This window comes from Molothrus aeneus, chromosome 2 (genome assembly GCF_037042795.1).
Source record: "Molothrus aeneus isolate 106 chromosome 2, BPBGC_Maene_1.0, whole genome shotgun sequence".
In the NCBI taxonomy this organism is placed as follows: domain Eukaryota; kingdom Metazoa; phylum Chordata; class Aves; order Passeriformes; family Icteridae; genus Molothrus; species Molothrus aeneus.
In genome coordinates, this window is record NC_089647.1 from 56,301,996 (window position 1) to 56,327,655 (window position 25,660).

Consider the following 25,660-nt stretch of genomic DNA (forward strand, 5'->3'; position numbering starts at 1 on the left):
GTACACAGGAAAAGAAAGGATTTTCTGCACCTAAGAGAAAGAAAACACTCTCTGGCCTTGGAACAGTTAAAAAGAAAAACTAATTTTCTAAAACGTGCACCGGATGGAAACGTGAACCACAAATTGCCACTTAGCAAGTACATTTTCTGACTCTGGGATTGCCAAAGATTTTGTTTTCTTCTTTTCTTTTCAGCTCATGTAAATTTTGTGTCTCGTACCAAATCCTTCTGTTGTTTTCTTTCCCAATGTTTTTGCAACATGATCTCTGTATTTTGCAGCTTACACTACTATTTTTAACATTGTGGTCTGTCTCCCCTTCATTCTCGCAGCATACTCTTCATTACCCCATTGTTTTCCTGTAGCTAACTTAATCCCTAGAAGTATAACTAATGCAAAAAGAAATCCTTTTATCTCTATGTATGCTACCATGAACTTTATCCTTTATGAAGAAAGAAAGTGTAAACAGTTTAACGAGATCTCAGACTTTAAAGACAGTTTGGAAATAATTAACTCTATGCAATAGGAAGAGAAGAATTTTGAACTCACTGGTTGAAATGAAAGCCAAGCTGGGCATTCTAGAGCAATGTGAAAATTAAACATCCATGAGCTATAAACTTTAAGAACCCAACGACTTTAAACCTGAACGTAGTCATAATCTTACTTTAATGGCCATGGCATCCGCTTCCTCTGCATTTTCCATTGGTTTTTCGTAAGTCTTCCCTATTTTGGCAACAAAGTCCTTTACAGTTTCACATAATATTCTTCAGGTAAAAAAAGGAGAGGGAAGAAATCAAATGAAATTAAATAGATATGTTTTGAATATTAAATTCTTATGGCAATTTATTTTTATGTACACTGCTATGAATCATTCTTATTGGAAACTGAACTCCATGCTCATACTTGCAAACCAGATGACACTCTTTTCCATAGCTTCCAAAACTGAACTGATAAGTTTTAAAATAAAAACTCTTTCATTTAAGCCTTGGCATACTTTGTATCTCAGATTCTTACATGAAATAAACATGACGATTTTATCCACTCCCTTGCTTGTACACCTTCCTTAGGAGAGGACTTTGCAAACTTGCATTCCCTTTAGTAACTTCAAACACAGTCATGCAAATTCACATGCAAAGTTGGAGCTTAAAAACCATGGAGAAAATGTACTGACTTTAAGGAAGCACTTCTTAGATGAAAGCATATGGCCACACACATCCCATTGCACAGCTCGTGCTTTTGAAGCATATCTGTGCAAACTACAGTGGCTGCAATGAATTTTCAGTGTGTAAATCAGAAAATTACTTGGTTCCTGCACTGCAGAGAGACAGCAAACTTACTAATGAAGTGGGGATAATTGCTTAGTACTGTTCATTTGGTTGACATTTTTCTGACAAATTAAACAAATTTAAGAAGGTACAGAACCAATTTAGAATCTGGAGTTAATAATATCCTGCAGTTTAATCTTCTATGTGTGCTATGTATAGTTTAAAAATGAAATTTTGTTAACTTGCTTTTACGAGGTAAAAAAAGATGTGATGATATTCAGATGCATTTTAAAAAAAATTCTATGACTGGTCTTTTGCATATTGCAAAACATAAGATTTTTTTCATAGAGAAGGTATATACAGAACAGCTCTGATTTCAGATATGTCCATGATTTGCCAAATTTCTCTCATTTCAAAATGTTTCAGTTTGGGGAAAAAAATCCCATTAATGTCCTAGATCAGTATTGATTGAACTGATATAGACAGGGCTACAACAAAGCTACCTAAGCTAAAGTTCTGCTTCACGCTGGTGAAACTGTTTCTCCTCTAAACATGCACATTACAAAAAATAGCCAGAAGAAATGCAGTGTGAAAGAGACCACATCTATGCATTAGTAACAGTAAGTTTTGTATTTAAGCCATGCACTGATTTGGAATGATTTAACATGATTTTATATAGATAATGTGTGATTATTTTTTAAATTTAGTATTAAGCCATCCATTACAACTGTACCATCTAAAAATTTCACAGAAAAGAACATCCACTCTAAAATATATAAATCAAGATATATTAAGCCAAGCCAGTTGGCCATCCATAAGAAAATCAGGCTTAGACAGAATGCTATTATGGTGATGATGTTACACAAGAAATTTATCCCCCACATTGTACATAAAACTGATTGACTCACTTGGCAGATGATATGACAACTGAATGCTGATCAGAATTGAGAATTTTTGCAAGATGAGCAGCAACTGAATCCTCATAAGCAGATATCTGAAAATAGAGAGTAAAGAGACTTCAATTTCCACACATTCCAGCAGTTTAACACCATGTACCGAATTTAAACACCACAAAATAGCAGGATTTCCATTTCAGATCTAATACAAGGCCAAGTGTCTGGTAATGAAGATTCTACATGCATACTGTATTTTATGTATCAGATGTTTAATATGCAAAGTTAAACTGCATCTGGGAACTTGATCCACAGTTCTTTTCCTCTTGTAGAGAAAACAGTAAGTTATTTCTAGGCTAAAATCAGTCTGTGAGGCAGAAAAGAATCTACCTTCTCAGATTTATAAAAACCTACATTATTATGATCCAATATCTTTTAATTCTAAAATAAACAATGCCTTCCTCAAACAAATTTCTCAATAAGGACAAGTCTAAGGTTTGCAGCTGTTATCTGGAATTTTCACTTTACTGTCAGGTGGGTTCTCACTTCCCAAGAGCCACAACTGACAAAGACTGCCAAAATGGTAGAATGTTATCAAAACCAATCTTCAAGGAGCAAACTATTCAGGGCTTAGTCTTTACAAGAACATTAAAAATCACAAATTACAAAATACTCAGGAAAATATTTGGACAGGATCAAAAATATATCCTCACACACTGTATCCTATCTCAAAATGGCTCTGGATCCAGACTTCAATTTTAAAAGAAAATTTTAACAAAATTCCAAATCCAAAGCTAAAACTAAATACAGTTCTGACAGCTCCATTTAAGAATCTCTTGAAATCCCTCAGCATGCTTTTGTCTTTGATTTTGAGCAGGCAGATATACCACTTCAGTTTTTTCTCCTAAAACCCACCCTTCATCATAGGACTCCTCTGACATTGAATCAGTTTTCATTTCAAAGGAGAAAACAAAACATAAACATCTAATCTGTAAGAATGAACTACTGCTTTTCAAACATCAGTACAAGATTTCTTGAAACCAAGTGGAATTAGTCTCCTGAAACTGCAGGAAGAATGAAAGGGAAAAAGAAAATAATCAAATATGTACTTCCATTTGCTTTTCAAACAGTGTCATAATTCAACACCCTACTGTAAGGGTAATTATTATTTTTTATGAAATAGCCTAACTCAGTAAGCAATGTAAAAAATCCCATTAAAATAGAGATTGAACGGGGTACTCAAAAGCAAACGGTTTTGTCCAAGTCAAGTAATGACAGGTAATATAGCCTACAGAATACATTTGCTAAAAAAGAAGTTTTATATGAGCAAGCAGTTCCTTCCATTTTCAGAAGGGGCTAAAAAAAAAGTTTCAAAGCCAGAAATAACTAGAACAAAATTATGATGAAGACACACTTGAAAATTTTAACTCTCTTGAAAAATTAGAGGCGATAAAGCCTTGATCTGCATTGCTGACACCAAAAACAGAACTGTGTGCAAAGCAACCCCCTTGAAATCCCAGCCTTTTTGCATCTCTATATCCAGCAATCCATCAAAGGTTATAACCTCCTTGCCAATTAAAAGAGCCTGAATTATTAAATTGTTCAAGAGACTGCTGATTAATTATGGCTTCTCAAGTACTTTTGAGCTACAGTTGATATGCATTAACTTTCTTGGGAATATATTATTTTCTCATTTTCAGCCAGACTTTTCATGCCAATTAATTTGATTAAAGCATCTCCCTCTCTCAAAATTGAAACCTCATCAGCTAGTACAAGCACAAATCTAGTCTGGAAGACAGGCTGAGTTTTTCTTTGATGATACTTAGGATTTTGAGCTCTCCCAATGAACAAAGAGAAAGTTGTGATATCACCTGATCAAACTCAAGCTGCAAAACACTTCCGTCTCTCTTTAGAAATACAACTCTTGCCTCCAAAATGCTGGGGGCTTTTTCTCAATGCTTAATCCAAACTCACAGACATTTGCTTTTATATATTAAAAAAATGTATTTTAAATATTTGTGTATATTATCATAGTATATAGAATGTTATACCATAACATAGCACTAAATTATGCTACTATATACAAAATTATATAAAAACTATAGTCATTTATAAGAGTTATGTAAAATACATAGTTATATTATGTTACATAATAATATTACACTAGATTACATTCTTGTTTAACATGCTATATAAATACATTTTCTAATACATATTAAAATATACATATATATTCAGGAAGAAATTTTTCAGACAGCTTTGCTGGAAACTCCTTACTTTCATTCTTTCTAGGTAAATAATATAGAACTGGAAACCTTACTTACTTGAGATACACAGCAAGGAAAAGCCTTAATTCAGTTCAGTTAGCAGATCATAAAACATCAATTTTTCACACAAATGCTTCAATTATGGCTATTGTCACCCCAGAAGCTCCAAGTTAAGTACAAGAAACAACAAAACAAAAGTTAAAGTGCACCTGGCACTCCTCTGACTCTTCTGCAGTCACAGGAAGAATAGAAGGCTTTGCTGGTAATTTCAGTTCATATGACATTATACTCCACCTGAAAGAAACATAAGTTTCCAGACTGTTAGTTTTACACTCTCTCCACTATATTAACAAAAAGAAAGTTCACTGTCACACCACAGAATATCTATGTATAAAAAAGCAGCTTAATTTGTAGCTGTAAACTATATGGGTAAAATAATTAGAGAGATTAAAGGTAATAATTTGTTTTATTATTCAGATTATTTTGTAGTGATTTGATTATCAGTCTCATCTGTGAAAAACTCATGGGACATTCAATATAGGGCATAAAGATTTTCTGGAAGAAAACATTCAGATTATAAAAGAATTTGTGCAAACATACTGCAGAAGTCAAAGGAAACTAAACATCTTCCTAAAGAAAAATCTTTAAGTTGACATTAGCTTTCCATCCCAACTAGAGGAGGCAGGCATGACAACAAAGCAAAGGATGAAGTGTCTTCCTTGATGTATATATATTTTTATGTTTGGAGCAGGACAGCACTTGACAGCACAGATAGTATGAAAGCACTGATAGCAACAACATCCTTCAAAGCCTGCTGAAAAGAGCAAGTAATCACTGCAGATGGGTCTTGGGAGCAAGTCTACTGAAATTAGACCAAAAAATGAAACAGAGTATGTTTTCACAACAGAAAAGGGGAAATATGATTTAATCTACAAGTTTTTCAGAATCTGAGGATCAGTAACAAGCATTTCTCTACATATTTTGCTCTAAAGCAATCAAGTAGTCTGCAGAAAAGCTTAAAATAAAAAAGGCTTTTTTCTCTATTTCATAAAAATAACTTATAGTAAAGTCCCTTATGATGACATTCAAGTGTTTGTAACACGAACAAGAAAAGAAACACTCATGAGAGATGGGAATAACATAAGAAATACTCCTCTCAAAAGCAGTGCTAGACTTCCATTGGAACAACATGATCACCATCATCTCTGATTTTTTTTGTTTTAAAGGGGTTGCTGCCTTCCTTTATGGATGAAAACTACATGAAACAAGGAGTGGGAAGAGCTCATTTTTTTTACTAAGAAACTGCCTCGAACTGAAATATTAGTCATGGATCCAATTAGCCCAGCATCTTGCCAACAGCTGATGCCTCAGGAAAGGGTGAAAGCACACAAGGTGAGTTTTCCCCGCATCCAAGGACAGAGAGCTCAGGTGTTTTCTAAATAAAGAAGCTACAATTAATGGTGTTTAATGAGCATGTATGGAGTCCATAAAATTGCTCAAATCAGTTTTCAATCTATACAATTTCTTAATGCTCACAACTTCTTGTAACAGGCAGTTATGCAGGTCCTTCAGCCAGGCAAGAAGCTGTCAACTTTTGAACATGTTTGGACAGCACACTTCCCAGTTCCATCAACCACTCATCCCTCTGACTCTTTAGTTTAAAAAGCAGGCCAAAGAGCTGTCCCCATCACAACTGCAGCTTCCTTCATGATTAAGGCCTGCACTCAAAAAACAAATCCATTGAACACCAAGTCTCTAAGATGGATTTTAGGCCATCAGAAACCCCAAAAAAATACAATTTAAATCTCACAGTAAGTGATGCATATGCACATTTAGGTTTACCTGTCTAACATTTTCGTGCTGGCTCGTTCTAGTTTTTCCAAAATCTGAGGAAGTTGCGTATCATCATCACAGGATCCTCCCCAGCCAAGGACACGAGCAAGGTCATTTCCAGTACCAAGGGGTAACACTCCTAACTGACACTGAAACACAATACAGGAACAAATCTACTATTGAAAACTAGAAAGAAAATATAAGTGGTTACAAATGCATGTTATCTCAATGAACAAATGTTAATTTCATAGCTGATGTCTAAAGCCTGTAAGTCAAGTTGTACTACTCTGCTACAACTCATCCTGTTTATAACAGTGAAAACTTTCATTAAACAGTAATTATTGAGTTTGCACCATACATAGAAATACAGCAAAGAACCAAGTCAAGGAAAAGGTAAGCACACAAAATTAAGCCTAGTCAGTCTAGGCAAGGAAAGTAAATATGCACACTTGCCTGCTTGTGCAAGCTGAGCTTATCAATTTCTGACAAGACCCAACCCACGCTTCCATCGCCACCACACACAAGAATCCTGAAGTTGTCAAACTTCTGAAATAACCGCAAACTGTAGAGAAAATGCAGAGCTAGTTACATCCATTAGCAAGACAGCAGTGACATTCATTAGCAATTGTTACAAGAAAATATTGTGCACAGCATCTTTATATTCCTTTTATTGTTGTGGGCATGGGGATACAACCATCTATTTAATTAACCTATCTGCAGCCCATCTGTCGCTGTATATTCCCCTTATACTGACATTTCTGATAAATAACATGCCAAGTTATTCTTTGAAAAAATCCCTTGATATTGTTTTCAGGATTTTATAAGTCTGATTTTATTGATTTTATTAATATTTTTAAAAAACAAATTTAAGTGATAAAATCGCAATTGCTCCATGCTTCTCACTTCAGCCAGAAGCATAATGCACCACTGGGGATTTTTCACAAGAAGAGGGTAAGACACAATGACAGGATGTGCTCCACAATATGAGTGGGCTTTTGTGGGCACAGGGCTAACTAAATGTAAGGAACATTTAAGCAATTCTTAAACAGAAGGTAATCACAACAATATAAGACAAATAATACAAGTATTTAATATTATATCCTTAAAGCCATATACTGCTTTCACTTCCTATTGCTCTTCCTCCTGTTTTCTGACTTTTAACACCTACATAATACAACACTCGGACAGTATAGAAAAGGAGGACAAGAGAGACAGAAAATGCAGAAAGGTAAAACAGAGGAAAAGGGAATGAGATGTGAAGAAGCAGGCAAAAGGTAAAAAATAACAGGGACTTAAACTGAAAAAAAAAAAAGAGAAAAAAATTGGAAAGTATAAACTCTTAAAATACTAACAACAAAGATATTTGTTTTTAATGCATGTTATTTTCCAGAATATGTATAATTTCTGAACCATTTTTAAAAAGTAACATATCAAGATCACAAATTTTTGAAGCATTTATATTTTTTCTAGAGAAAATAATGTCACTTGAATACCATGGGCACACACCTAGTCAGAACAAAAGAAGCAGATATTTAAGAGGGAAAAATATTGATGCCAGAGCAATTTATCCTATCCTGAGAAAAAGGAGAAAACCCCTAGCAATACACTGTCTCATAGCATGCACCTCTGCTTTTTAGATCAACTAGAAAAAAGAAGACATCAGTGCAACCTGATGGAATACCTGCTAAGGATCTCTCCTTGGAAACTGTTTAGGAGAAGTACTTAAAAGCACCTGACATGAACTGCAGTTTCTGTGCAAAATCAAAGTGAGCCACCTCAGCCATGGCAGAACTATATGAAGGAAGAGAACTTGCAAACATATTTTTCATACTGCCTCCTTTCAAACACTGTGTAATCAATTAAGACCAATGTCATATGTCATTATAATTACATGTACAAAATTCTAGCTAAAAGTGACTTGGATTCAGCTCAGATTATCAGGGTTATAATGAAAAGAATATTACAACTCAGAGTTATTATGATGTGTCCATAACACAGTACTAATTATTATAATCCACAGATGTAATCAATTGTATTATTTACACACTGCTTGAACTGAATTTTTGTGGATTTGCTCCATCTACCTTTTATCATTAAGTATAGTTGTGCACATTTAAGATATTTAAGATACAAAAATTAGTGCTTCTAGTTGCTATAACTGATAGCATTAGGCCATTTAACCATATCACTACATCTGAGTGGAATTGAGTTAGGCAACAGAAATATGGGCATGAATTTAATCTTCATTAATGTGCAAAGATGATTGTGTTGTGGTCACCACTATGCAAATTTCGTCACTATCTCTCCAACAATCAACCCTTAGATTCTGGGGAGAAATGCCTGGTGGTTTTAATTGTGTTCTTGCTCCAAATTCTTTGGGATGGTCATTTTCGTGACTATTTCCATATGTTGCATAAACCATATTTTGGACATACTTCTCAGGTGAAAAATTTTTCACGTACTTGGCCATTAACCATTAACCGCAGACCCCCCCGCTGACATTTGTGTTCAGAATTTTAAAAGGTACAGAGCACATTTAGATGATAGTCTTATTCCATAGCTACACACAAAAAGGTCAGAGGAATATCAGAATTATGCATGTGAAATGGAAGATAAGCACCAGGGCAACTGTGCATAAAGGCAAAATCAAAGTTCCTGTGATACAGGAAAACATCCGCACATTTATATCAGTTTTGAGCCTTACCAGTTAACAGAAGCCAAAGCTAGCCAAGAGCTTTTGGTTTTGAATTTTCAAGCTTTTCTAGAAAGAAAATTTTATCCTATAAACACAATGGAATTTATCTTGAAATTCTGTTGCCTCTTAGATTTTAATTAGGAAGTCAGAGTAGATATTGGTGATGGAATTACAGCAACAAGGGGATATAACACTATAAAGCAAGGGGAACACAACGCCATACTTTGCACCTAATTCCCTTGTGGAAAGGCTTGCTCAAGGTTTCCAAGGTCATTACCCTAAGTGAGGTCCTCCATTCATTAAATCGAAGACCTGAGCTGGATTTAACGACTGTTTGAATCGACGAAGAAACTTTACTCCCTGATTGTCTCCACTCTTTGAGTTAACAAAAACTAAAAGAGGACTGGCACAGGATGGCGGGCATGTGGCTTTCCAGAAACCTGTAAACATAGTTAGAAAGAATGAAATAAGTAAGGTTTCCTAATATGAACAACACAAAAACAAATCACGGGAAAGAGGAAGATAAGGATGAAGGACAAAAGGAGTACATTTTTTCATGCATAATGTAAATGCTAAACTGAGTATTAGTCCTGCAAGGAAAACATAATTACACGAGATTTACCAGTTCTTTTTCTGTTTATTTGTTTCTGGTATTTTCAGTGCCTAGATTTAGTAAAATCCTGAAGACAATAGCTTTACTGTTTTTCAACTGCCATTAACCTTTTAGAATACTTCTTAAGTCTCATCTTCACAGATTATTATCACATAATTGAATATATGTTTCAGTTACAAGTGTTTGGTTTTCAATCTTATTTTGCTTTAGCTTTGCTGGGTTGAATAGGATCATTCATGTCTGTATGAGCTTTTTAAGAGTACTCACAGATTTTTAAAAGTTACTTGTACTCAGTTCCTCCCAGGTGAGACTTCACCTAAGAGCCTTTTTTTCAGACTGAGGTTATACTATTCAGTATAACAGAATCACTGAACAACAGAAGACCTTCAGCTGTGATACAAAGCTTATTAAAGCCAGTGTATCTTAACTAATTACAGCAGACTCTCTACAAGGCCCTTAGTCAGTCAGAAGGACTAATGGACACTGTTGTCACTAACATGACCAGTCCATGGAGGTAATGGTTTCCCAGCAACACTCCAAAATCAGACATCACATGTATAGGTTTTGACATTTGTCTCCAGCATTATTAAAATGATTATGTTGTTTGAATTACTAAAAAAATACTAAAGCTACAAATTAAAAAATTTCATTAAGGGATGGTAATTTAATTCCACATTATTATAATGTCTAATTTCAAATAAGGTTTGATTAATTAATTTAAATGCCAAGAAAATTAATTTCACATATTGAACGATCTTCCTAGCATGAGCAATAAATGACAGCATGATGTCTAAGACACCACAAAGCAAATAAATAGAGTGAATATATGCAGCATATACAATCACTTTTACTAACTTCATGTAGCAAAATTCATTTAATTGCATTCAGGGGGTTGGTCTACTTTACCATTGACACAAACTATAAAATTAAAGTATTTAAGATTTTGTGACACTTTTTTTAAAAATCCACTCTCTGCCTTGAAGTGCAGTCTCCCACTGTTGATGTGTCTGTATCCTGGACCACCAAAAAGCAGCTCTGAGTTTTGAGCATTTGCTAGGTTTTATCTGTGTGTTGCAGGATTTTTGCACTGCTTATCTTTAAAAAAAATTGAAAATCAGAGAAGCTATGGAAGCAATTCCTCTCTGAAGCCTGGTAAAGTAGTTGTTGAGCTGTTCAGCTAACTTATCTCTGCATAATGCAAAATTATCCAAAATTTGAGAACTCACAGAAGGAGTGGTGTATGCTAGGCTGGCACCAGCCCACTTCATCTGAGGATTCTGATCATTCACTTGAAATGTCTCTAAGGGTCGTAAATAAAATGGAAGAAAATTTCTGCTGGGGCAGCTTTAAAAACATGCCAGTTTAATAACTCTCTAAAACCTACACAGAAAATTATACTTCTCTCTAAATTTGCAGACTGCATTCACCTGCTCAGCAGAAGGATTTTAGCCTTGAATATTTGCATGGATCTCAACAGGCACTGGAATTCCAGAGGTACCACTGAACACACCACAGTAGTACGTACCATCAGAGTCTATACTGTTTAGTGCTGTTGGAGGGATGATCGATACCTTACATTGGCCAAGTGGACATTTACGAGGGTACAGATCTTTACAGGCCGTGTGAACCTACAGAAGAAACAAAAAATTATTTTCCTGCAGTGTAATTTTGATACTAACTGCTACTATGTTATCTATGTAACAAAAATGGACTCATATTTAACATTTAGGTGTAGAGGGAAAAGGAGTGAGACTAGGAAAAAAATCCCAATGTTCAACCACAGAGCCTTGTTACTAATTCAACAAAACATTATTTTGGAGAATTTCATCTTCAGCTACCCCTATAGGAGATAAGAATCATCCTTTCTAAGGAATCATTTGCCCCCATCCACAAGGAAGGAAGAAGCAAGCTCCCAGCATCTGTGCTGATGGCTGCAGGCTAAACAATAGCTCTGAACCTGCCTGTTCCATTGGGGCCGTTCTGGAAGACATATCTGCATTAAAGCTAGCACACCTACCAAGCCACACCCATCTCCCAAAGCTGGGTTGCATAAACTCCATATTGCAAAGGTCTTTTCCACAGATACTGGAAAGAGAGGCACATGCAGAGGCGGCTGCATTTCACCTAAATATCAAGTCGCCTCTGGAGATGCCAATCATTTTCTATGGCTCATTCACAGAGCCTTGGATAACTATATGCCAGAAGCCTCATCAATAAATAAACTGCTAACTTGCATAAGAAACCCATCATTTTAGACAAGTTGATACAATTAAGAGAAAACTATATATATTAGGGAAACAGCAGTAGTGAGTTAGAGAATTTCAATCAGCAACCTACAGATTGCCCTAAAGAAGAGAAAATCAAGATTTTGCACTAATAAATACGTTACTACATTAATAAATATTAATATAACATATTATTAAAATACAAATAGATCAATATCTACAATAAAAAATACAAGGAAGTAACATATAATATTAGCCATAAGGAACAGGCACCTGAATATTCAGTTAGCAGCTAGAAGAAAGCAAACACATTGGAGATGACAACACCTATTAAAGAAAAGATGCATCTGTGGGTGTATTTAAAATTGATTGTGCAAGTAGGACAGTCATCAGAAATTCTGAATGCTACAGAGATCTGAATTTGCAGAAGCTTCCTGCTACTACTTAATCCAAAAGCAGGTTGTGGAATGACAGAACAAAAATAATGGCAAGCAGTAAAGCTGTCGAACGGTGAGGTGCTTGGATGTGGCTCAGCACACCTACCATAGCTTTACACCAAAGGCACTTCCAATCCTGCAGGCGTAGAACACTGCCACAAGTCTTGTCACAGACGGCGCATTTGGCACTGACGGGCAGGTTTCCTTCTAACCACTGGTGAGGCATTGCTATCTGTGGAGAAGGAGGCATTAGAGTTAAGGACCCAGAAAGAGAAATTAAAGGCTTTTGTCTCTCAAATACAGGTGGATTTAAACTACTTCTCAAAGCTGTATCCTTTCATCAAAGAAGCAGGTATGCTGGTCAGCCAGGATAAGGGACACTGATGTTCAGAAGGCAACTGCAATGAACGGACCACTCTGGTGTTCCACATGCTAGGCAGAAAACATGACACCTGAAGAAGGGAGACCTGTCTCACTCATGGTAGCAATAAACCATAACACAATGAGGCAGTTAAGTCCAGAGACCCTGTCATACAAACAAGTTCCCACTCGGTTATGTTGACTACATGACACAAACCAATTAAAAGTACCTAAAATTCATAAAAATAGGCAGGACAGCAGAACTCTTCTGTCGCTTCACTTACCCACTCACCATGGCTGGTAAGTCACGGCTCTCTAAAGCAGTCCCAAATGCAGTGCAAAGCTTTACTCAGTGCACTCTTTGTCCCATTAATACCATGGGTAACTCAGGACACTCAGGTGTTCAACTTAGTATCAGCCTTCTAAGAAGAAGCTTCACACCAGTGGTCCATACACAGCTGTGTTTGTAAAAATAGTCCATTTATCACAATCAACCTCTTAAAGGCTTTTGTTGTTTCTCCTGCTAATTTCAAAATTCCTGCTTTCATCACCAAAATCCCCTCCCAATTCAGTGAATTCCAAATGGGTCTCCTGGGGAACTGCTCCAGGGAAAGAGGACAAAAAAATACATTGCCAAAACAGCATGGTAACAGTGCAAAATACCACCTTTTGCTTAAGAGCAGTAGGAACTTCTGGGAGCAATTCTCCAGCTGCAGAGTTTCTCCACATGTGGCCTTTAAAACCTTGTAATACATCTGCAATCTAGTGCCCACAGTTGCTAGACTTGTCTTGTGAGATAGGAATGCAACTTTTGCTCCAAATTAATCTTTGAACAGTGTTCAGGAAAATAGCCACCTACCCTTTACTTAAATGGGTCACATGGGAGTATTTCTGTGGTTGGGCTTTTTTTGTTTTTCCTAAAGAAGAAACAGCTTTGGAAAATACTATAAATATGAATAGTACTTACACCATCTTCATCTTCAATGATGTCTTTTCCAATTGAGGCTAATGTAGTCCATTTGCAGTTATTTGTTGCTCGGACAGCACATCTTTTATGTGCTTTAAACTTACACACTGCAAGACACAGATAAACATATATATCCTGTGTTATTTGCTGTATTTCAGTGATACACACCTTTTAAAAAATTAAACATGGATATCTGATAAAATAGCGAAGTACGTATCACTTAGCATTGCACACATGACACAAAACAACTCAAAGAAAATTCAGTTCATAATCACTCCAGCTTTAACTCTCTAAACCGGGCTTAACTGCTTAGCTGTAGCCCATGCTAAATGTGCCCTGAAGCCCACATTGGTCCCCATCTTTTCAGGTACAAGGTACAATATATCTTTAACGATGGGTTTGCCTTTTTCATTTCTCCAGCAACATGACTCAGATATCTGACTTAAATTTGCAGGAAGTCATGGGAGACTGTTTTACAAAAGTATTTTGAATCAGGAGCTCTGTTTCTTTGCTCAAAAGATGCATTTGGGGCACCATGCTGGGCCTATTTTTCTCAGAACATGAGAAAATGAAGGGTTTATGTGGTGATATTTTTATTCAGGATACTGGGGATTACAAAATTTTCCAAGAGCTTGTATCACATCAGGAAGAACCTTACTTTTTACTACATTCTTTATTAAAAGTCTGCTAATTGGAATATCCAGCACAAGTGTGTAGTTAGGCAGACATTCTGACACCCTAACAACTATTTGAATTTTGTTCAACTCAATTAATATGCCTAGCTAATGACACCATATTAGACCAAACAGACTGACGCACCCAAACCATTGGTATTTCTTCTACTGGAAGTGCATGATGTAATTCTATTTAGAGTGCATTATATAAATTATTTTGGCAAAGACCATTAAAGGTTTATGAGAACTAGCCAGTAGATCAGAAGTAGTAGTCTCTTTTCAAACAAATATTTGACAGGAAATTATCAAGGCTTTGGCCCATCGCTTATCTACCATTAAAAAACATTAAGCCATGTTACAAAATGTCTTGTGAATAATAAATTTTCCATTTTAATTCCACTGATCCATTGCCAGATCAATTTAAAAAGTGAATTGAGACTATGTAAGCAACATCTGAGTATGACAGCAATCCTCACTGTTCTGGGAGATGTGTGAAAGTAAGTGCTCAGCTCTCACTTTCTTACTTTCTAGAAAGAAAGAGAAGGAAAGAAAACAAAGAAGTTTCATTGCTTGTATAGTAACTCTCCCAGTCATTTCAAAAAGCAGCATTCATATAGTCATAGAAATATTTGGGTTGAAAGAGACATTTAAAGATCAGTTAGTTCCTGCTGTAGACTGTGACATCTTTTACTAGACCAGGTTGCTCAGAGCTCCATCCAGCCTGGTCTTGAACATTTCCAGGGATAGAGTGCTCATGACTTCTCTGGACAATCAGTGTCTCACCATCATCACAGTAAAGAATTTTTCCTACTATCTAATCTCAACCTACTCTCAGTTTGAAGCCATTTCCCCTTGTCCTGTCCCTACATGTCATTGTAGAAAGTCTCTCTCCATCTTTCTTGCAGGCTCCCTCCAGGTACTGGAAGGCTGCAATTACATCACTCTAAAGCCTTCTTTTTTCCAGGCTGAACAATCCCAACTCTCTCAGCCTTTCCTCACTAGAGAGGTACTCCAGCCCTCTGATCATCTCCATGGTACTCCTATGTACTCACTCAAATAGTTCAATGGTCCCCAACCTAAGAAAGGTATGGATTTGTTGGAGCAAGACCAACACAGACTCAAAGCATGCAAGTACCCCATAACTGTTAACTAACAGGGTTGACTCACTTTTTCTAAACAGCTCAGCATCACATTGTGTGTTTGCCAACCTGAGCTGGTTCCAAACATCTAATTAAGCCAGCTCCCACAGAAGCACAGAAATAAAGGCTGTATTTTGAAGTGATGGACCATGAGCAGTTTTCACCATTTGCATGTTTCAGAGAAGGTATGCCACTGAATTCAGCTCCCTACTCATAAATGATAAGCACTTGCTGTGTCACACAGATCAAAATATAACAAATCAGGGATGAGGGGGAATAGAAAATTACAAATTACAAAGTAATAGAATGTTCAAACCCTACTGAGCTATGATTGAACTTGATCATAGGAATTCAGCTTCTTTCTCAACAAGGCAAGGCCAAAATCAATCCCAGGCTCTGAAGAGCTGCAGCAAGCCACCCTATACATGGCAAGTGACAGGTTATGCTTGCTTTGTAAGTACTACAAATAACCTACCAACCAAATTTCAGATCAGACTCTTTAGGTCACACCCCCTGCAACCTCAGTATCATGAAAAACAATTTATGTTAGTCTAAACATTAAATATTACCAACAACAATAAACTTAAGACACAGATGCAACTTGCAAGCAAAGAAAGGAAAACTTTGAATCCAACCTCAATATTAGTTACCGCTATGACCTAACTTCTTTTGTCTCAGATTACACTGAATCCCATTCATGAATCAGTCTGATACCTGAAATCTTTTGGAAAATATGCAGACATATGGCTAGACATCAACTACCAATATTTTGCCAATGAAAGCTAAAATACAAGAAAAGTTAAGTTACTCAGGAAGCTTAGCATTGCAATATAGTTTCTGAATGCAGGTATGCAGTTGTTGGTTGTATGACCACACACTTTTAGAGAACAGGACCTTCAGTCACTGCATGCAATGGGTGGTTCTCAATAGGTATAGAGTTGTGCCATACTCTGCTTCATAATTTTCAACAGGTACTTGCCTTACTGACCGAAAGCTAATGTAATACTGCTTTTCAGCCATCAATATTAATTTCTTCCTGGCCTTTAAAAAAAATTAAAAAAAAATATAGTAATAATAATAATAATAAAAAAGAAGAAGAAGAAGAAGAAGCAGAAGAAGCAGAAGCAGAAGAAGCAGCAGAAGAAGCAGCAGCAGAAGAAGAAGCAGAAGAAGAAGCAGAGGAAGAAGCAGAAGAAGCAGAAGAAGAAGAAGAAGAAGAAGAAGAAGAAGAAGAAGAAGTTGGTGTTGTTGTTGTTGTTGTTGTGGTTGATGCTGCTGTTGTTGTGCCCAGTACTACTACTACTACAGTTAACACCTTTTTTCAACATTGTATATCTTCAAAGCATCAGGGACTTCAGAACAGCTTCAACTGATTTTTGCAGCGATAGAAAACAGCACTTCCCTGATACAGGTTGCTGGTTATAAAGAATGCACAACTACTGATTTGATCAAAAATCTTATTTAAATGTTTTCTCTGGCATCACAGATCACATATATACATGTGATATAAAGTCACAGAACTGTTTTCTACTACTCCTTCATTCTTTAACAACAAAAATCCCTTCCCTTTCTTGCCACTTCATTCACTATTCACTCTCCAGACTGTGCAGAAAATACAGTAAAAGTATCAGAGGCAATGACTGTGCAAGTAGTGCCCAAACAATTCCCTGGGCAATGGGTAAGAACAACAGGGTTTTGTGGGTAAAACCCCACAATCATAATGGAAAGAGACAAAGTGCACAAAGTGCATTTGCAGAGGTAATTTAATCCCAGTATTTTCTTACTGATTGACTTCATCATCCTAAAGTGTTCTTACAACATTTTGCGATTCATCACAGAAGAATGCAGTTTAAGAGAGAGGTTTCTCCCACTTATTAGCTATACTTGATATTCAACAATCAAGATCCTGTCATGATAAACAAAATGCTACATGAAAAAATAAATTTCTGAGAACAATCATAAATGCAGTATTCCACTGGCAATGACTTAGATAGAAATGCAGTACTGATGCAGAGTAACTGAGGTTACAGAGCTCTGGAAGAGTTTCTGTAGATAATGATATATCATCCTTTAAGCTTCTTTGCCTAAACATTCCATATTGCAGCTAAACTCTGAGGAGTATAAAAACCAAAACCCTTTCTTGATTCAGCTGATTTGGAATAATTCCTAACGCAAGGCATAGAGACTGTAATTACTGTGTCCTAGTAAAGACTGGATGAACATTGCAGAGATCAGTCCTTTAGCCAGAGCACAGAGACAACACAGAGACAACATTGGAAAAGTAGATTATCTTTCGAGAAGACAAAAGAAAGAACCTGTTGGAAGAACAGCATTGCATCTCAAAGGAGAGTCTAATTAATTTTTTTAGAAGTCAATTGCTTGTTGAGCAGTAGCAAGAATGAAGCCTGGTTTGTTATAACTGACATCTTCAGATTGATATACATATCCGTTCTTTGACTTCTAAAAAGGTGCAAATTCACACTAGTCTTTTACCTAGCAAAGGTATTAACCTACCATCTTTTTCTACACTGGTTTCCACAAGTCTTAGAGCGTTTTTGGGGTGGCCTGCAACTAATTTGGCCAACCTTTGCTGCTGGGATGGAAAGTGAGCTGGAAGAAAAAGTCACCCATCACCTCCAAAAGAAATGCAGCTTGATTTGTGGTCAGACTTTAAAAAAAGCAGTTGTGCAGGAAAACAGCAATTTTAAGAGAATAAAATATTACAGGACAAATAAACTATCAAAAGCTGCAAGATATCACCAATGGGGTTTATTTTTACCTATAGTTAAGAATCAGACCCGAAAGACTCTAAGCTACTTTCAAGACAACTTGGTGTGCCAGTAACCCAACCCACTAACAGGAGGAAGAGCTCAATTATCTCTTGAAAGGCCTCTCATGCTTTTCAATACAAGGCATAATAGAGTAGCCTGGGATCAATGACCACACAAATAATTGAATTTTGTACAGATATAAATGGATTCCCAGTATAAAGCAGTGCTGAAGGTTTGAAAAGCAGGGCATGAATATTTAAACAGGTTTTTTTAAATTATGTAATGGGGAAAAGCAGCACAGAACAAGTCTGGGGAATGTTAAGACTCCAAACTTTCCAGATTGTCCTCTCAAACTATAGACTGCTAATACAGGTAAGATACAGAAAAAAGTAGATGATTAAATGCATTAGAAGTGCACACAGCAGAAGCAAGTATCAAACAAAAATACATTTTCAGATGAAGAAATTAAGGATGATGGGTTTTAACATGTATATATAATTGCAGAGAAAGTATAAAGTATTGCAGTAAAAGACTCAAACGTCAAATGATTTAGATTAGATATATAACTAAAGATCTTATTTTATGTAAAAAAGAAGAAAATAGATATAAAATAGAAGCTAAGAAGTTAGAGGAGGTAAACTTATTAATAGACAAAAGAATATCACAGTATCTACATATAACACATTCCAGATCATACTTGATTATGAAACTGTGGAACAGTGAAAGGAAATCCAAGTCACTTTCACAAGCTACTTTTAAAAACTGGCATCATAAATGTGGATAAATGTAGCATTAGTTTGTCATTAGTTATACAGAAAGGTGGCAAGCTCCAAATCTGGAAATTATGGGAACTTCCCTAATGTAAAGTTAATGCCAACACCCTGTATATTAAAAACATATTTAGATGCAAAATTAGACACTGAAAAAACATAAAATGGTGAACTACATACATTAACATTGACAATTTTCAATAAATTACCCTTTTAAAGTACCTATAATATTAACTTAGGAATGGATAAATTCTTTATGAAAGTCATTCCTTTCCTTTGCCTGAGCAAACATAACTGCATTTCTACACAGAGGCAATACAACTGCATTTTAGTTAAGCACATGATACTTCCATCTGTCAATATCAGACATTGAGAATACCATAATTGCCTTTAAACTGTCCAAAGGACTTATTCACAGTGGAAAACATACACCAGAGAGGCTGGAAGTAACCATGATACTTCTAATTTCTACAAAACACGTTTGTCCTGTTCCTTGGCAACTGCACCATTAGTTACATTAAAAGCATGGACAATTTAGGACAATGGGTTAATGTTTCCTTTGTAAGGTTTCCTTAATACATATTATTATCCTCAAGTATTATAACAGCATCAATAACAGAAATGCACTTGCTGTTGGGTTACATACATCCAAAGAAATCAAATTATGAATGGTGTAACTATAACTCTTTTCTGGGTAGTCAGCTATTTTAGTAATTAAATATCTCTACATCTCATATATCTCATAGGGTCACACAGATGCTTTATTTTCTCCTGTCTCCTACACAAGCAGACTTGTTACACTTTTCCACAGAACATGCACGAATTAAAAAATAAGCTGTTTCAGGCATATTGTAATCATTTGTTAATTAAATATAATTTCTAGGTAAATGCTGAAGTTTTAGCCACACTTCCTTTTTCTTTGTGCTGGATTTCCCCTGTTGAACCATCAAATGCAGTCATCTACATCTCTACCCCCTCACAGCATGAGAGAATTTTTAAAGCAGTAAATCAGTGTGTACTGCAGGATCAGGCAGCAGCAACAGAGAAAACAAGAACTGGAGGGCAAAGGGTCATAACACTTCGTTCAGTGTTAAGAATGCTTTTAGACTTGGGGCAGAAAATACCATCACAATTTTTTTTTTCCCAGAGAAATGCTGATTCTGCAAACCAGTAAGAGTATTTGGCTCCACATTTTTGATGTGCAAATCAAATAAATCCTATCTTTTCTTGTGAATCCTCCACCCTGTACACTCCAGTTGCTGCAACAGAGAGAAGTGTTCTATTCTGAACACTGAAAAAGGCACCTGGAGCAACAGGAAGGTGAGGCAGATCATTAGCAGTCCCTCTACCTAGAAGAGGGTCACTCTCATGTAGAGTTTTCTCCCTTCAGGCTCTTTTGTTACTCATTTTCAGGATCATTACTCATGCTGAACTTGCAGCCATCTGTCTACACACATAGCATAATAACCAAGGGAAGCAATCATTATTTTACCTTCACAAGACAGGCCGTGAGAAGTGACTCCAGAGAGGCTCTCTCTGCACACGTTACAGAAGGTGGGTCGGGCGTGGGAGCAGGCGTACCAGTTATGCATCCCTGAGAAATGTTCCACATTAAACTGTGCGGTCTAGTAAAGGAGAAGTTAAGACAAATTTGCAAGTACAGAACACAGCTACGGTGACTGACATTACGCACGGTTCCACATTATAGGGGATGACAGCAAAATGCTCCCCAAAAGGATTTTCCAAAGGGTATTTAGCCTGCTCTCCCTCCAAAATTCTAAATCCAAGTGTGATAATAAGCTCTCATTTTGTGAAGTTCTTAAGGTGAAGCTTCACTCTGACATTAGACACGCTTTTCACACTACTCCAGTTCTGTATCCTGCTTGATCTGTTGAGCCAGAACAGGTTGCACCAAGAGGGATGTCAGCTTACCTCATAGTGTTCTCTGGACTGAACGGACTTCAGAGAGCTTATCCAGTCCTCCATTTCTTTTCTGTTCTCAGCACACAATATTAGCCTCCTAAATGGAGTGATTATCTGCAAAAGATAACACATCCTGATTAATCCAGGTAGTAAATATCATGACAGGCTATGATATCTAAAGTACTCTTCCCCGTGAGATGATGCAAAAGGATGACACGCCCTACAAGGCAAGATCCTAAACACTTAAAAATATTTTCTTTAATGCACTACCAGCAACAAAAGAGTTTGCTTTTCCTTGTACAGTTCCCAAGTTTCAAATCGGGCTTTGGTACAGGTCTCTGTAATCTACATTGATCATTACCCATTCTCAGCTCTTTGTCTATGCACTGAGTTTCAAATGCCCAAATGGCAGGCGCTGAAATGCTAAAACAGCCATTCTGTAAATTACCATTTGACTAAGACTGCAATCCTATTTCATAACTGCATCATAGCAACTGCAAGGTCCATTCCAATTGCTAGAGACAAAAACATATCAAAATCAAATGCCTGGAAGTCTTAAACAACCACAAAAGCTGTCATCATATTTCACTATCTTGTATATTGACAATATATTTACACAAATTTATACATACAAAAATTTAAAACAGCACTTTTTATATCCAACTATATCAACTCAGTATAAGAACACATACAAATCTTTATAAAAAGGCACAAAGAACAAAAGCAAACAGTTGAAATCATATCCTACTAGGACAATTGAATGAATTCCTGGAACAAGTTGATGCTGGGAATTTTTCAGAGTTGGATTCTGGAAATCTGAAAATACTGTACCAAGGAGGTTCAGAGTACAAGCTGCTCTCCCCTCTCCCTAAACAGTAGAAAAAGTAATCAAAATAATAGGAAGGCAGCAGAAACTATCAGCTAACTCCCACTGAAATTATTTTGAGCACTGCATTAAAATAGACAAAGCAGTTACTTACATGGCAAAGAATTTAAAACAAGTACAAGAAAATAAGGAAAGTTATTTGTTTTGTTGTAGAAAGTCTGAAAAATAAAATTAAATTCTTTATCAGTATTATGCATTAATCTATTTCATAGTATGTACCACCAACACTTGCAAATTAAATAAAACAGAGAAGGAAACACAAAAAATGGGAATTCTGAGTATTCTTTTAAATGCTATAAACTAGACATGACAACATTTGCACAATATCAGTAAGCATTAATCTGCAGCTGCAGTTACTTACCCAGTCCCTGCCGTAAATTGTCTCTAGCCTTGATTTGTCCTATCCACTCCTTCATTAAACTGAGCTGCACTTTAACATCTCTCAGAGGCGACGTAACTGAAGTGCAGCAGGCTGCAAGTCACATGGAGGGGAGGCAAAACCACTTTGGGCTTGCCTTTTTTTTTTTTTTTTTAATGTACTCACTTCACATGGAATGGAATAGTTTCTTTGTTTTCTGTTTCCTTCAATCTTGCTTAAGCTATTTAATAAGGTTTATTAGTAGGTCTCCATGGCTTTTCCTAAAGAACAGTTTATGCAAAGAGCAATGCTTCTCTCATTAGTTTGGAGCCAAACAGACGCTTTATTGCTTCAAAATGTTTTTCTAGGCCAGGTCATCCAATGAAGCCAAGAAAAGTCATTAAATCATAATATAACCCTGGCTCCAACAACAATCAGCATTCTGCTGAAATTTCCAGGTTTCAGTGGACACAGAAATCTTATTTGGGCAAATACAAGCCACAGATTATTTCCTATTATATGGCATGAGATTATAACACAGATTAAATAATGATAAATCCACCCAAGACTCAGCACATTATGTCCACCCTGCTGCCACAGTTATTACTGATTCTAGCCGGTAACCAGACGTGAAATGCCATCAAGCAACAACAGCTGCATTTATTGCTGAAAACCCCTGACTAATCTTGGTCTTTTCAAATAATACTTAGATATATATCACTCCTATCTTCAATAGTACTGGTCACAATCCACTGTGCATCCCTCCACCCTTCCCCCACTCTGAAATTAAGGCCCTGGTTCAGTTGTTCACACCTAATTACCCAGTGCCAATGAAGACACCCTTTGGTACCAAAGGCTTTGGCAGGGGAGGGGTAAGTATGATAGAGGACCAGAACAGTAGCTATAAATCACCGAGGTGGGACACCAAACTTCCTCTCAAAATGCCCTGCACAGCCATTTATTGGCAATCAAACCACATCACCAAACACTGCTAACCAATGCATGTAAACACATCAGAAATTCATATATTCCAGCTTCTTACTAAAATCAGAGTAGAAAAAACTTAATGAAGTTCACAGCATTTCAGCAGTCTAACAGCTCAATAGGATACTGTCAATAGCATGAATATAGCATCAATTATTATTGCTACAAAAATGAAGTGGGAAGTTTACATATTTGTGGGAAGATGTACATATTTTTAAATACAATAAACTACATATTCTCTTTGATTTACATATCAAACAACAAACTCTAAGAAGGTAGATAGTAACATGAAAAAAGACAAAATGCACTATATGCAAGAAGTAACAACAGTGCTTGAAATTTTTCAAATAAAATAAAACAAAATAAAATAAAACAAAATAAAATAGGAACTAAGAAGCCCGCTTAGCTTCTCATCTATTTCAGTCTACAAAATCATGGAGAAAATGTACTCTCATTATTTTTTAGATATTTCATGTAACATAGGAACTCAGGGAGTCAAGGAAACTGTTAGCAAGCAACAAGTGTTCTTCCCTAAATGCAAAGCATTCTTTAGACTTGAAAAGTATTTCTAAAGGATGCTGAGGAGACAAAAAGTAAAAATGCCCAAAAAGGCATTTGAAAAATTCATCACAAATAAACGCATCATATACTATAAAGGATAATATCTGAAATCTTCAACTTATCAGGTCTTCAAAAGTCCAGCCATGAGTCAATGTTGGGAAGTGACTCAAGGGTAAGAATCACTGTATGTGCTCTGCTGTTTCTACTTCATTCTTTAGTATCTGCTACTATTATTATTATACTTTAATTCCACTTCGTTTTATGAACTTTACACTAACTCAGTATAGCTTTTCTTGTTTATCCTAAATTGAGATTGATTTCCTAAACCTTCTTATTTGCATTTATACAGATGGCATGCTTTCTTCTGAATGCTTACACAATGCAATGATTAACTAAGTGGGATGTTTGAAGTTCATTCACTAAAAACAACTGAACCTGTATAAAGACATAATCAAAATTAAATGGACGTAACTGAGCTCAAAACAATTTTCCTGCTTTGTATATTTGAATTTAACTAGTAATTTTATCTCATTGCCTGTATTCATATTCAGTCCTGTATATTCTCTTCTACTGACCTAAGTCAGCACCTTTTCTTCAATTACATATTATCTTTTTGATCTTCACTGCTCCAAATATTACTATTTGTATATAGCTCTGAAAGAAAGAAAGAAAGAAAGAAAGAAAGAAAGAAAGAAAGAAAGAAAGAAAGAAAGAAAGAAAGAAAGAAAGAAAGAAAGAAAGAAAGAAAGAAAAAGAAAGAAAGAAAGAAAGAAAGAAAGAAAGAAAGAAAGAAAGAAAGAAAGAAAGAAAGAGCTCTATAACACAATGCAAAGGAAGTGTTACAGGAACCACCGGGAGACCACTGAGGTAACATAAGAATAAGGTGCCAACAGTTCACCTGCTGACAAAGCAGGAGACAAATCACAAAAGATGAAGACAGTCAAAAGGTCTTAAAAAATAAAAAAGATTACCTTCCTTTGAAACTTTTCACCATTGTCAAGTAGCCAAGAAGTCACTGCTGATTTTGGAAAAGACAATTACCAAGAGCAGATACTGCAGTATATTGGCAAGTAATAAAATAGAGGTAGTTGGAATAAAAAACACTTTTAATGCAGTAGGCATTGAGAAGAGTGAGCATATACAGTCTTAAAAGTTGAAGACAATCAACACAAACCCTAAAAAATCCCAGGAAATAAACAATGTCTGAATGGGAAGTAAAACTACCCATTACTGCAATAATGTTCTTGTTCTGTTCAGAAAAGTAGGGGGATTTTTTTGAATGGGAAATGAGGGAGAGAAAAAGAGATCACTGTTCACTCTGCTGCTGCAGAAGTCTTGCCTTAAGTTGGGATTTTCACACAAACACTACCATAATTTGGCTTCTAAAAATATACACATACTCATATATATGTACATACACATCTTGAAATTACTTGGATGACATTTCTACAGTCAGGTTTGGGACCACTCCTACAACTTTTCTTTCAGACAACACTTATTAGCAACAAGTTTAACATCTTGAAAGGAAATAAAATTGTCATCAAATTCAGAGCAAATTTGAAAGTCCTTTCTTCTTTCAGTAGGCATAACCTAACCAGTAACATTGTACAGGCCTTCAGCCCAGTGGGTTTAGACTTACAATCTATAAAATAAAATCACAGAGAGTTTAATTAAAGCCTATTGCCTAATTTTTATTCTATATTTTTTTACTATCAGCAATATATAAGAAAATAGAGTTCCCAAAGCTTGTTGGCTCCAGTTCTGGCTTCTTTTACTAATTCAAAATGAAGACACAGTGTTTGCTAATCAAGAGAACAGTGCTCTATACCTAAGTAGCTACAAAGCAGCTCCTGTAAAGCATTCTGCTTCCTGCAACATGATATTTGCATTAAGGCACCTTCTGCCACTCTGAACTATTATCAGACATTACACTAATAGCACTTTGTATGGCTGATCTTGAATTAAATTACTAATGTAGAAATGTCACATCGAATCTGAAAGGGGTGGGGAAATGGTTTTCCTGTTCTCTGGACAGATACTTT

General features: G+C 36.1%; 1 protein-coding gene across 2 annotated transcripts in view; it reads right to left on the bottom strand.

Moving 5' to 3' along the window:
• DGKH (diacylglycerol kinase eta) overlaps window positions 1-25,660 on the bottom strand; it is a 148,928-nt gene that overhangs the window by 29,329 nt on the left and 93,939 nt on the right. For both annotated transcript variants that reach the window (XM_066571432.1, XM_066571435.1), the window contains 11 exons: window positions 20,839-20,943; window positions 20,399-20,531; window positions 13,553-13,659; window positions 12,332-12,457; window positions 11,089-11,191; window positions 9,228-9,390; window positions 6,709-6,817; window positions 6,265-6,404; window positions 4,632-4,716; window positions 2,171-2,256; window positions 662-761 (listed from right to left, as the gene is read on the bottom strand). In XM_066571432.1, the coding sequence (XP_066427529.1) occupies window positions 662-761; window positions 2,171-2,256; window positions 4,632-4,716; window positions 6,265-6,404; window positions 6,709-6,817; window positions 9,228-9,390; window positions 11,089-11,191; window positions 12,332-12,457; window positions 13,553-13,659; window positions 20,399-20,531; window positions 20,839-20,943 (1,257 nt within the window). The remainder of the gene's footprint in view (window positions 1-661; window positions 762-2,170; window positions 2,257-4,631; window positions 4,717-6,264; window positions 6,405-6,708; window positions 6,818-9,227; window positions 9,391-11,088; window positions 11,192-12,331; window positions 12,458-13,552; window positions 13,660-20,398; window positions 20,532-20,838; window positions 20,944-25,660) is intronic.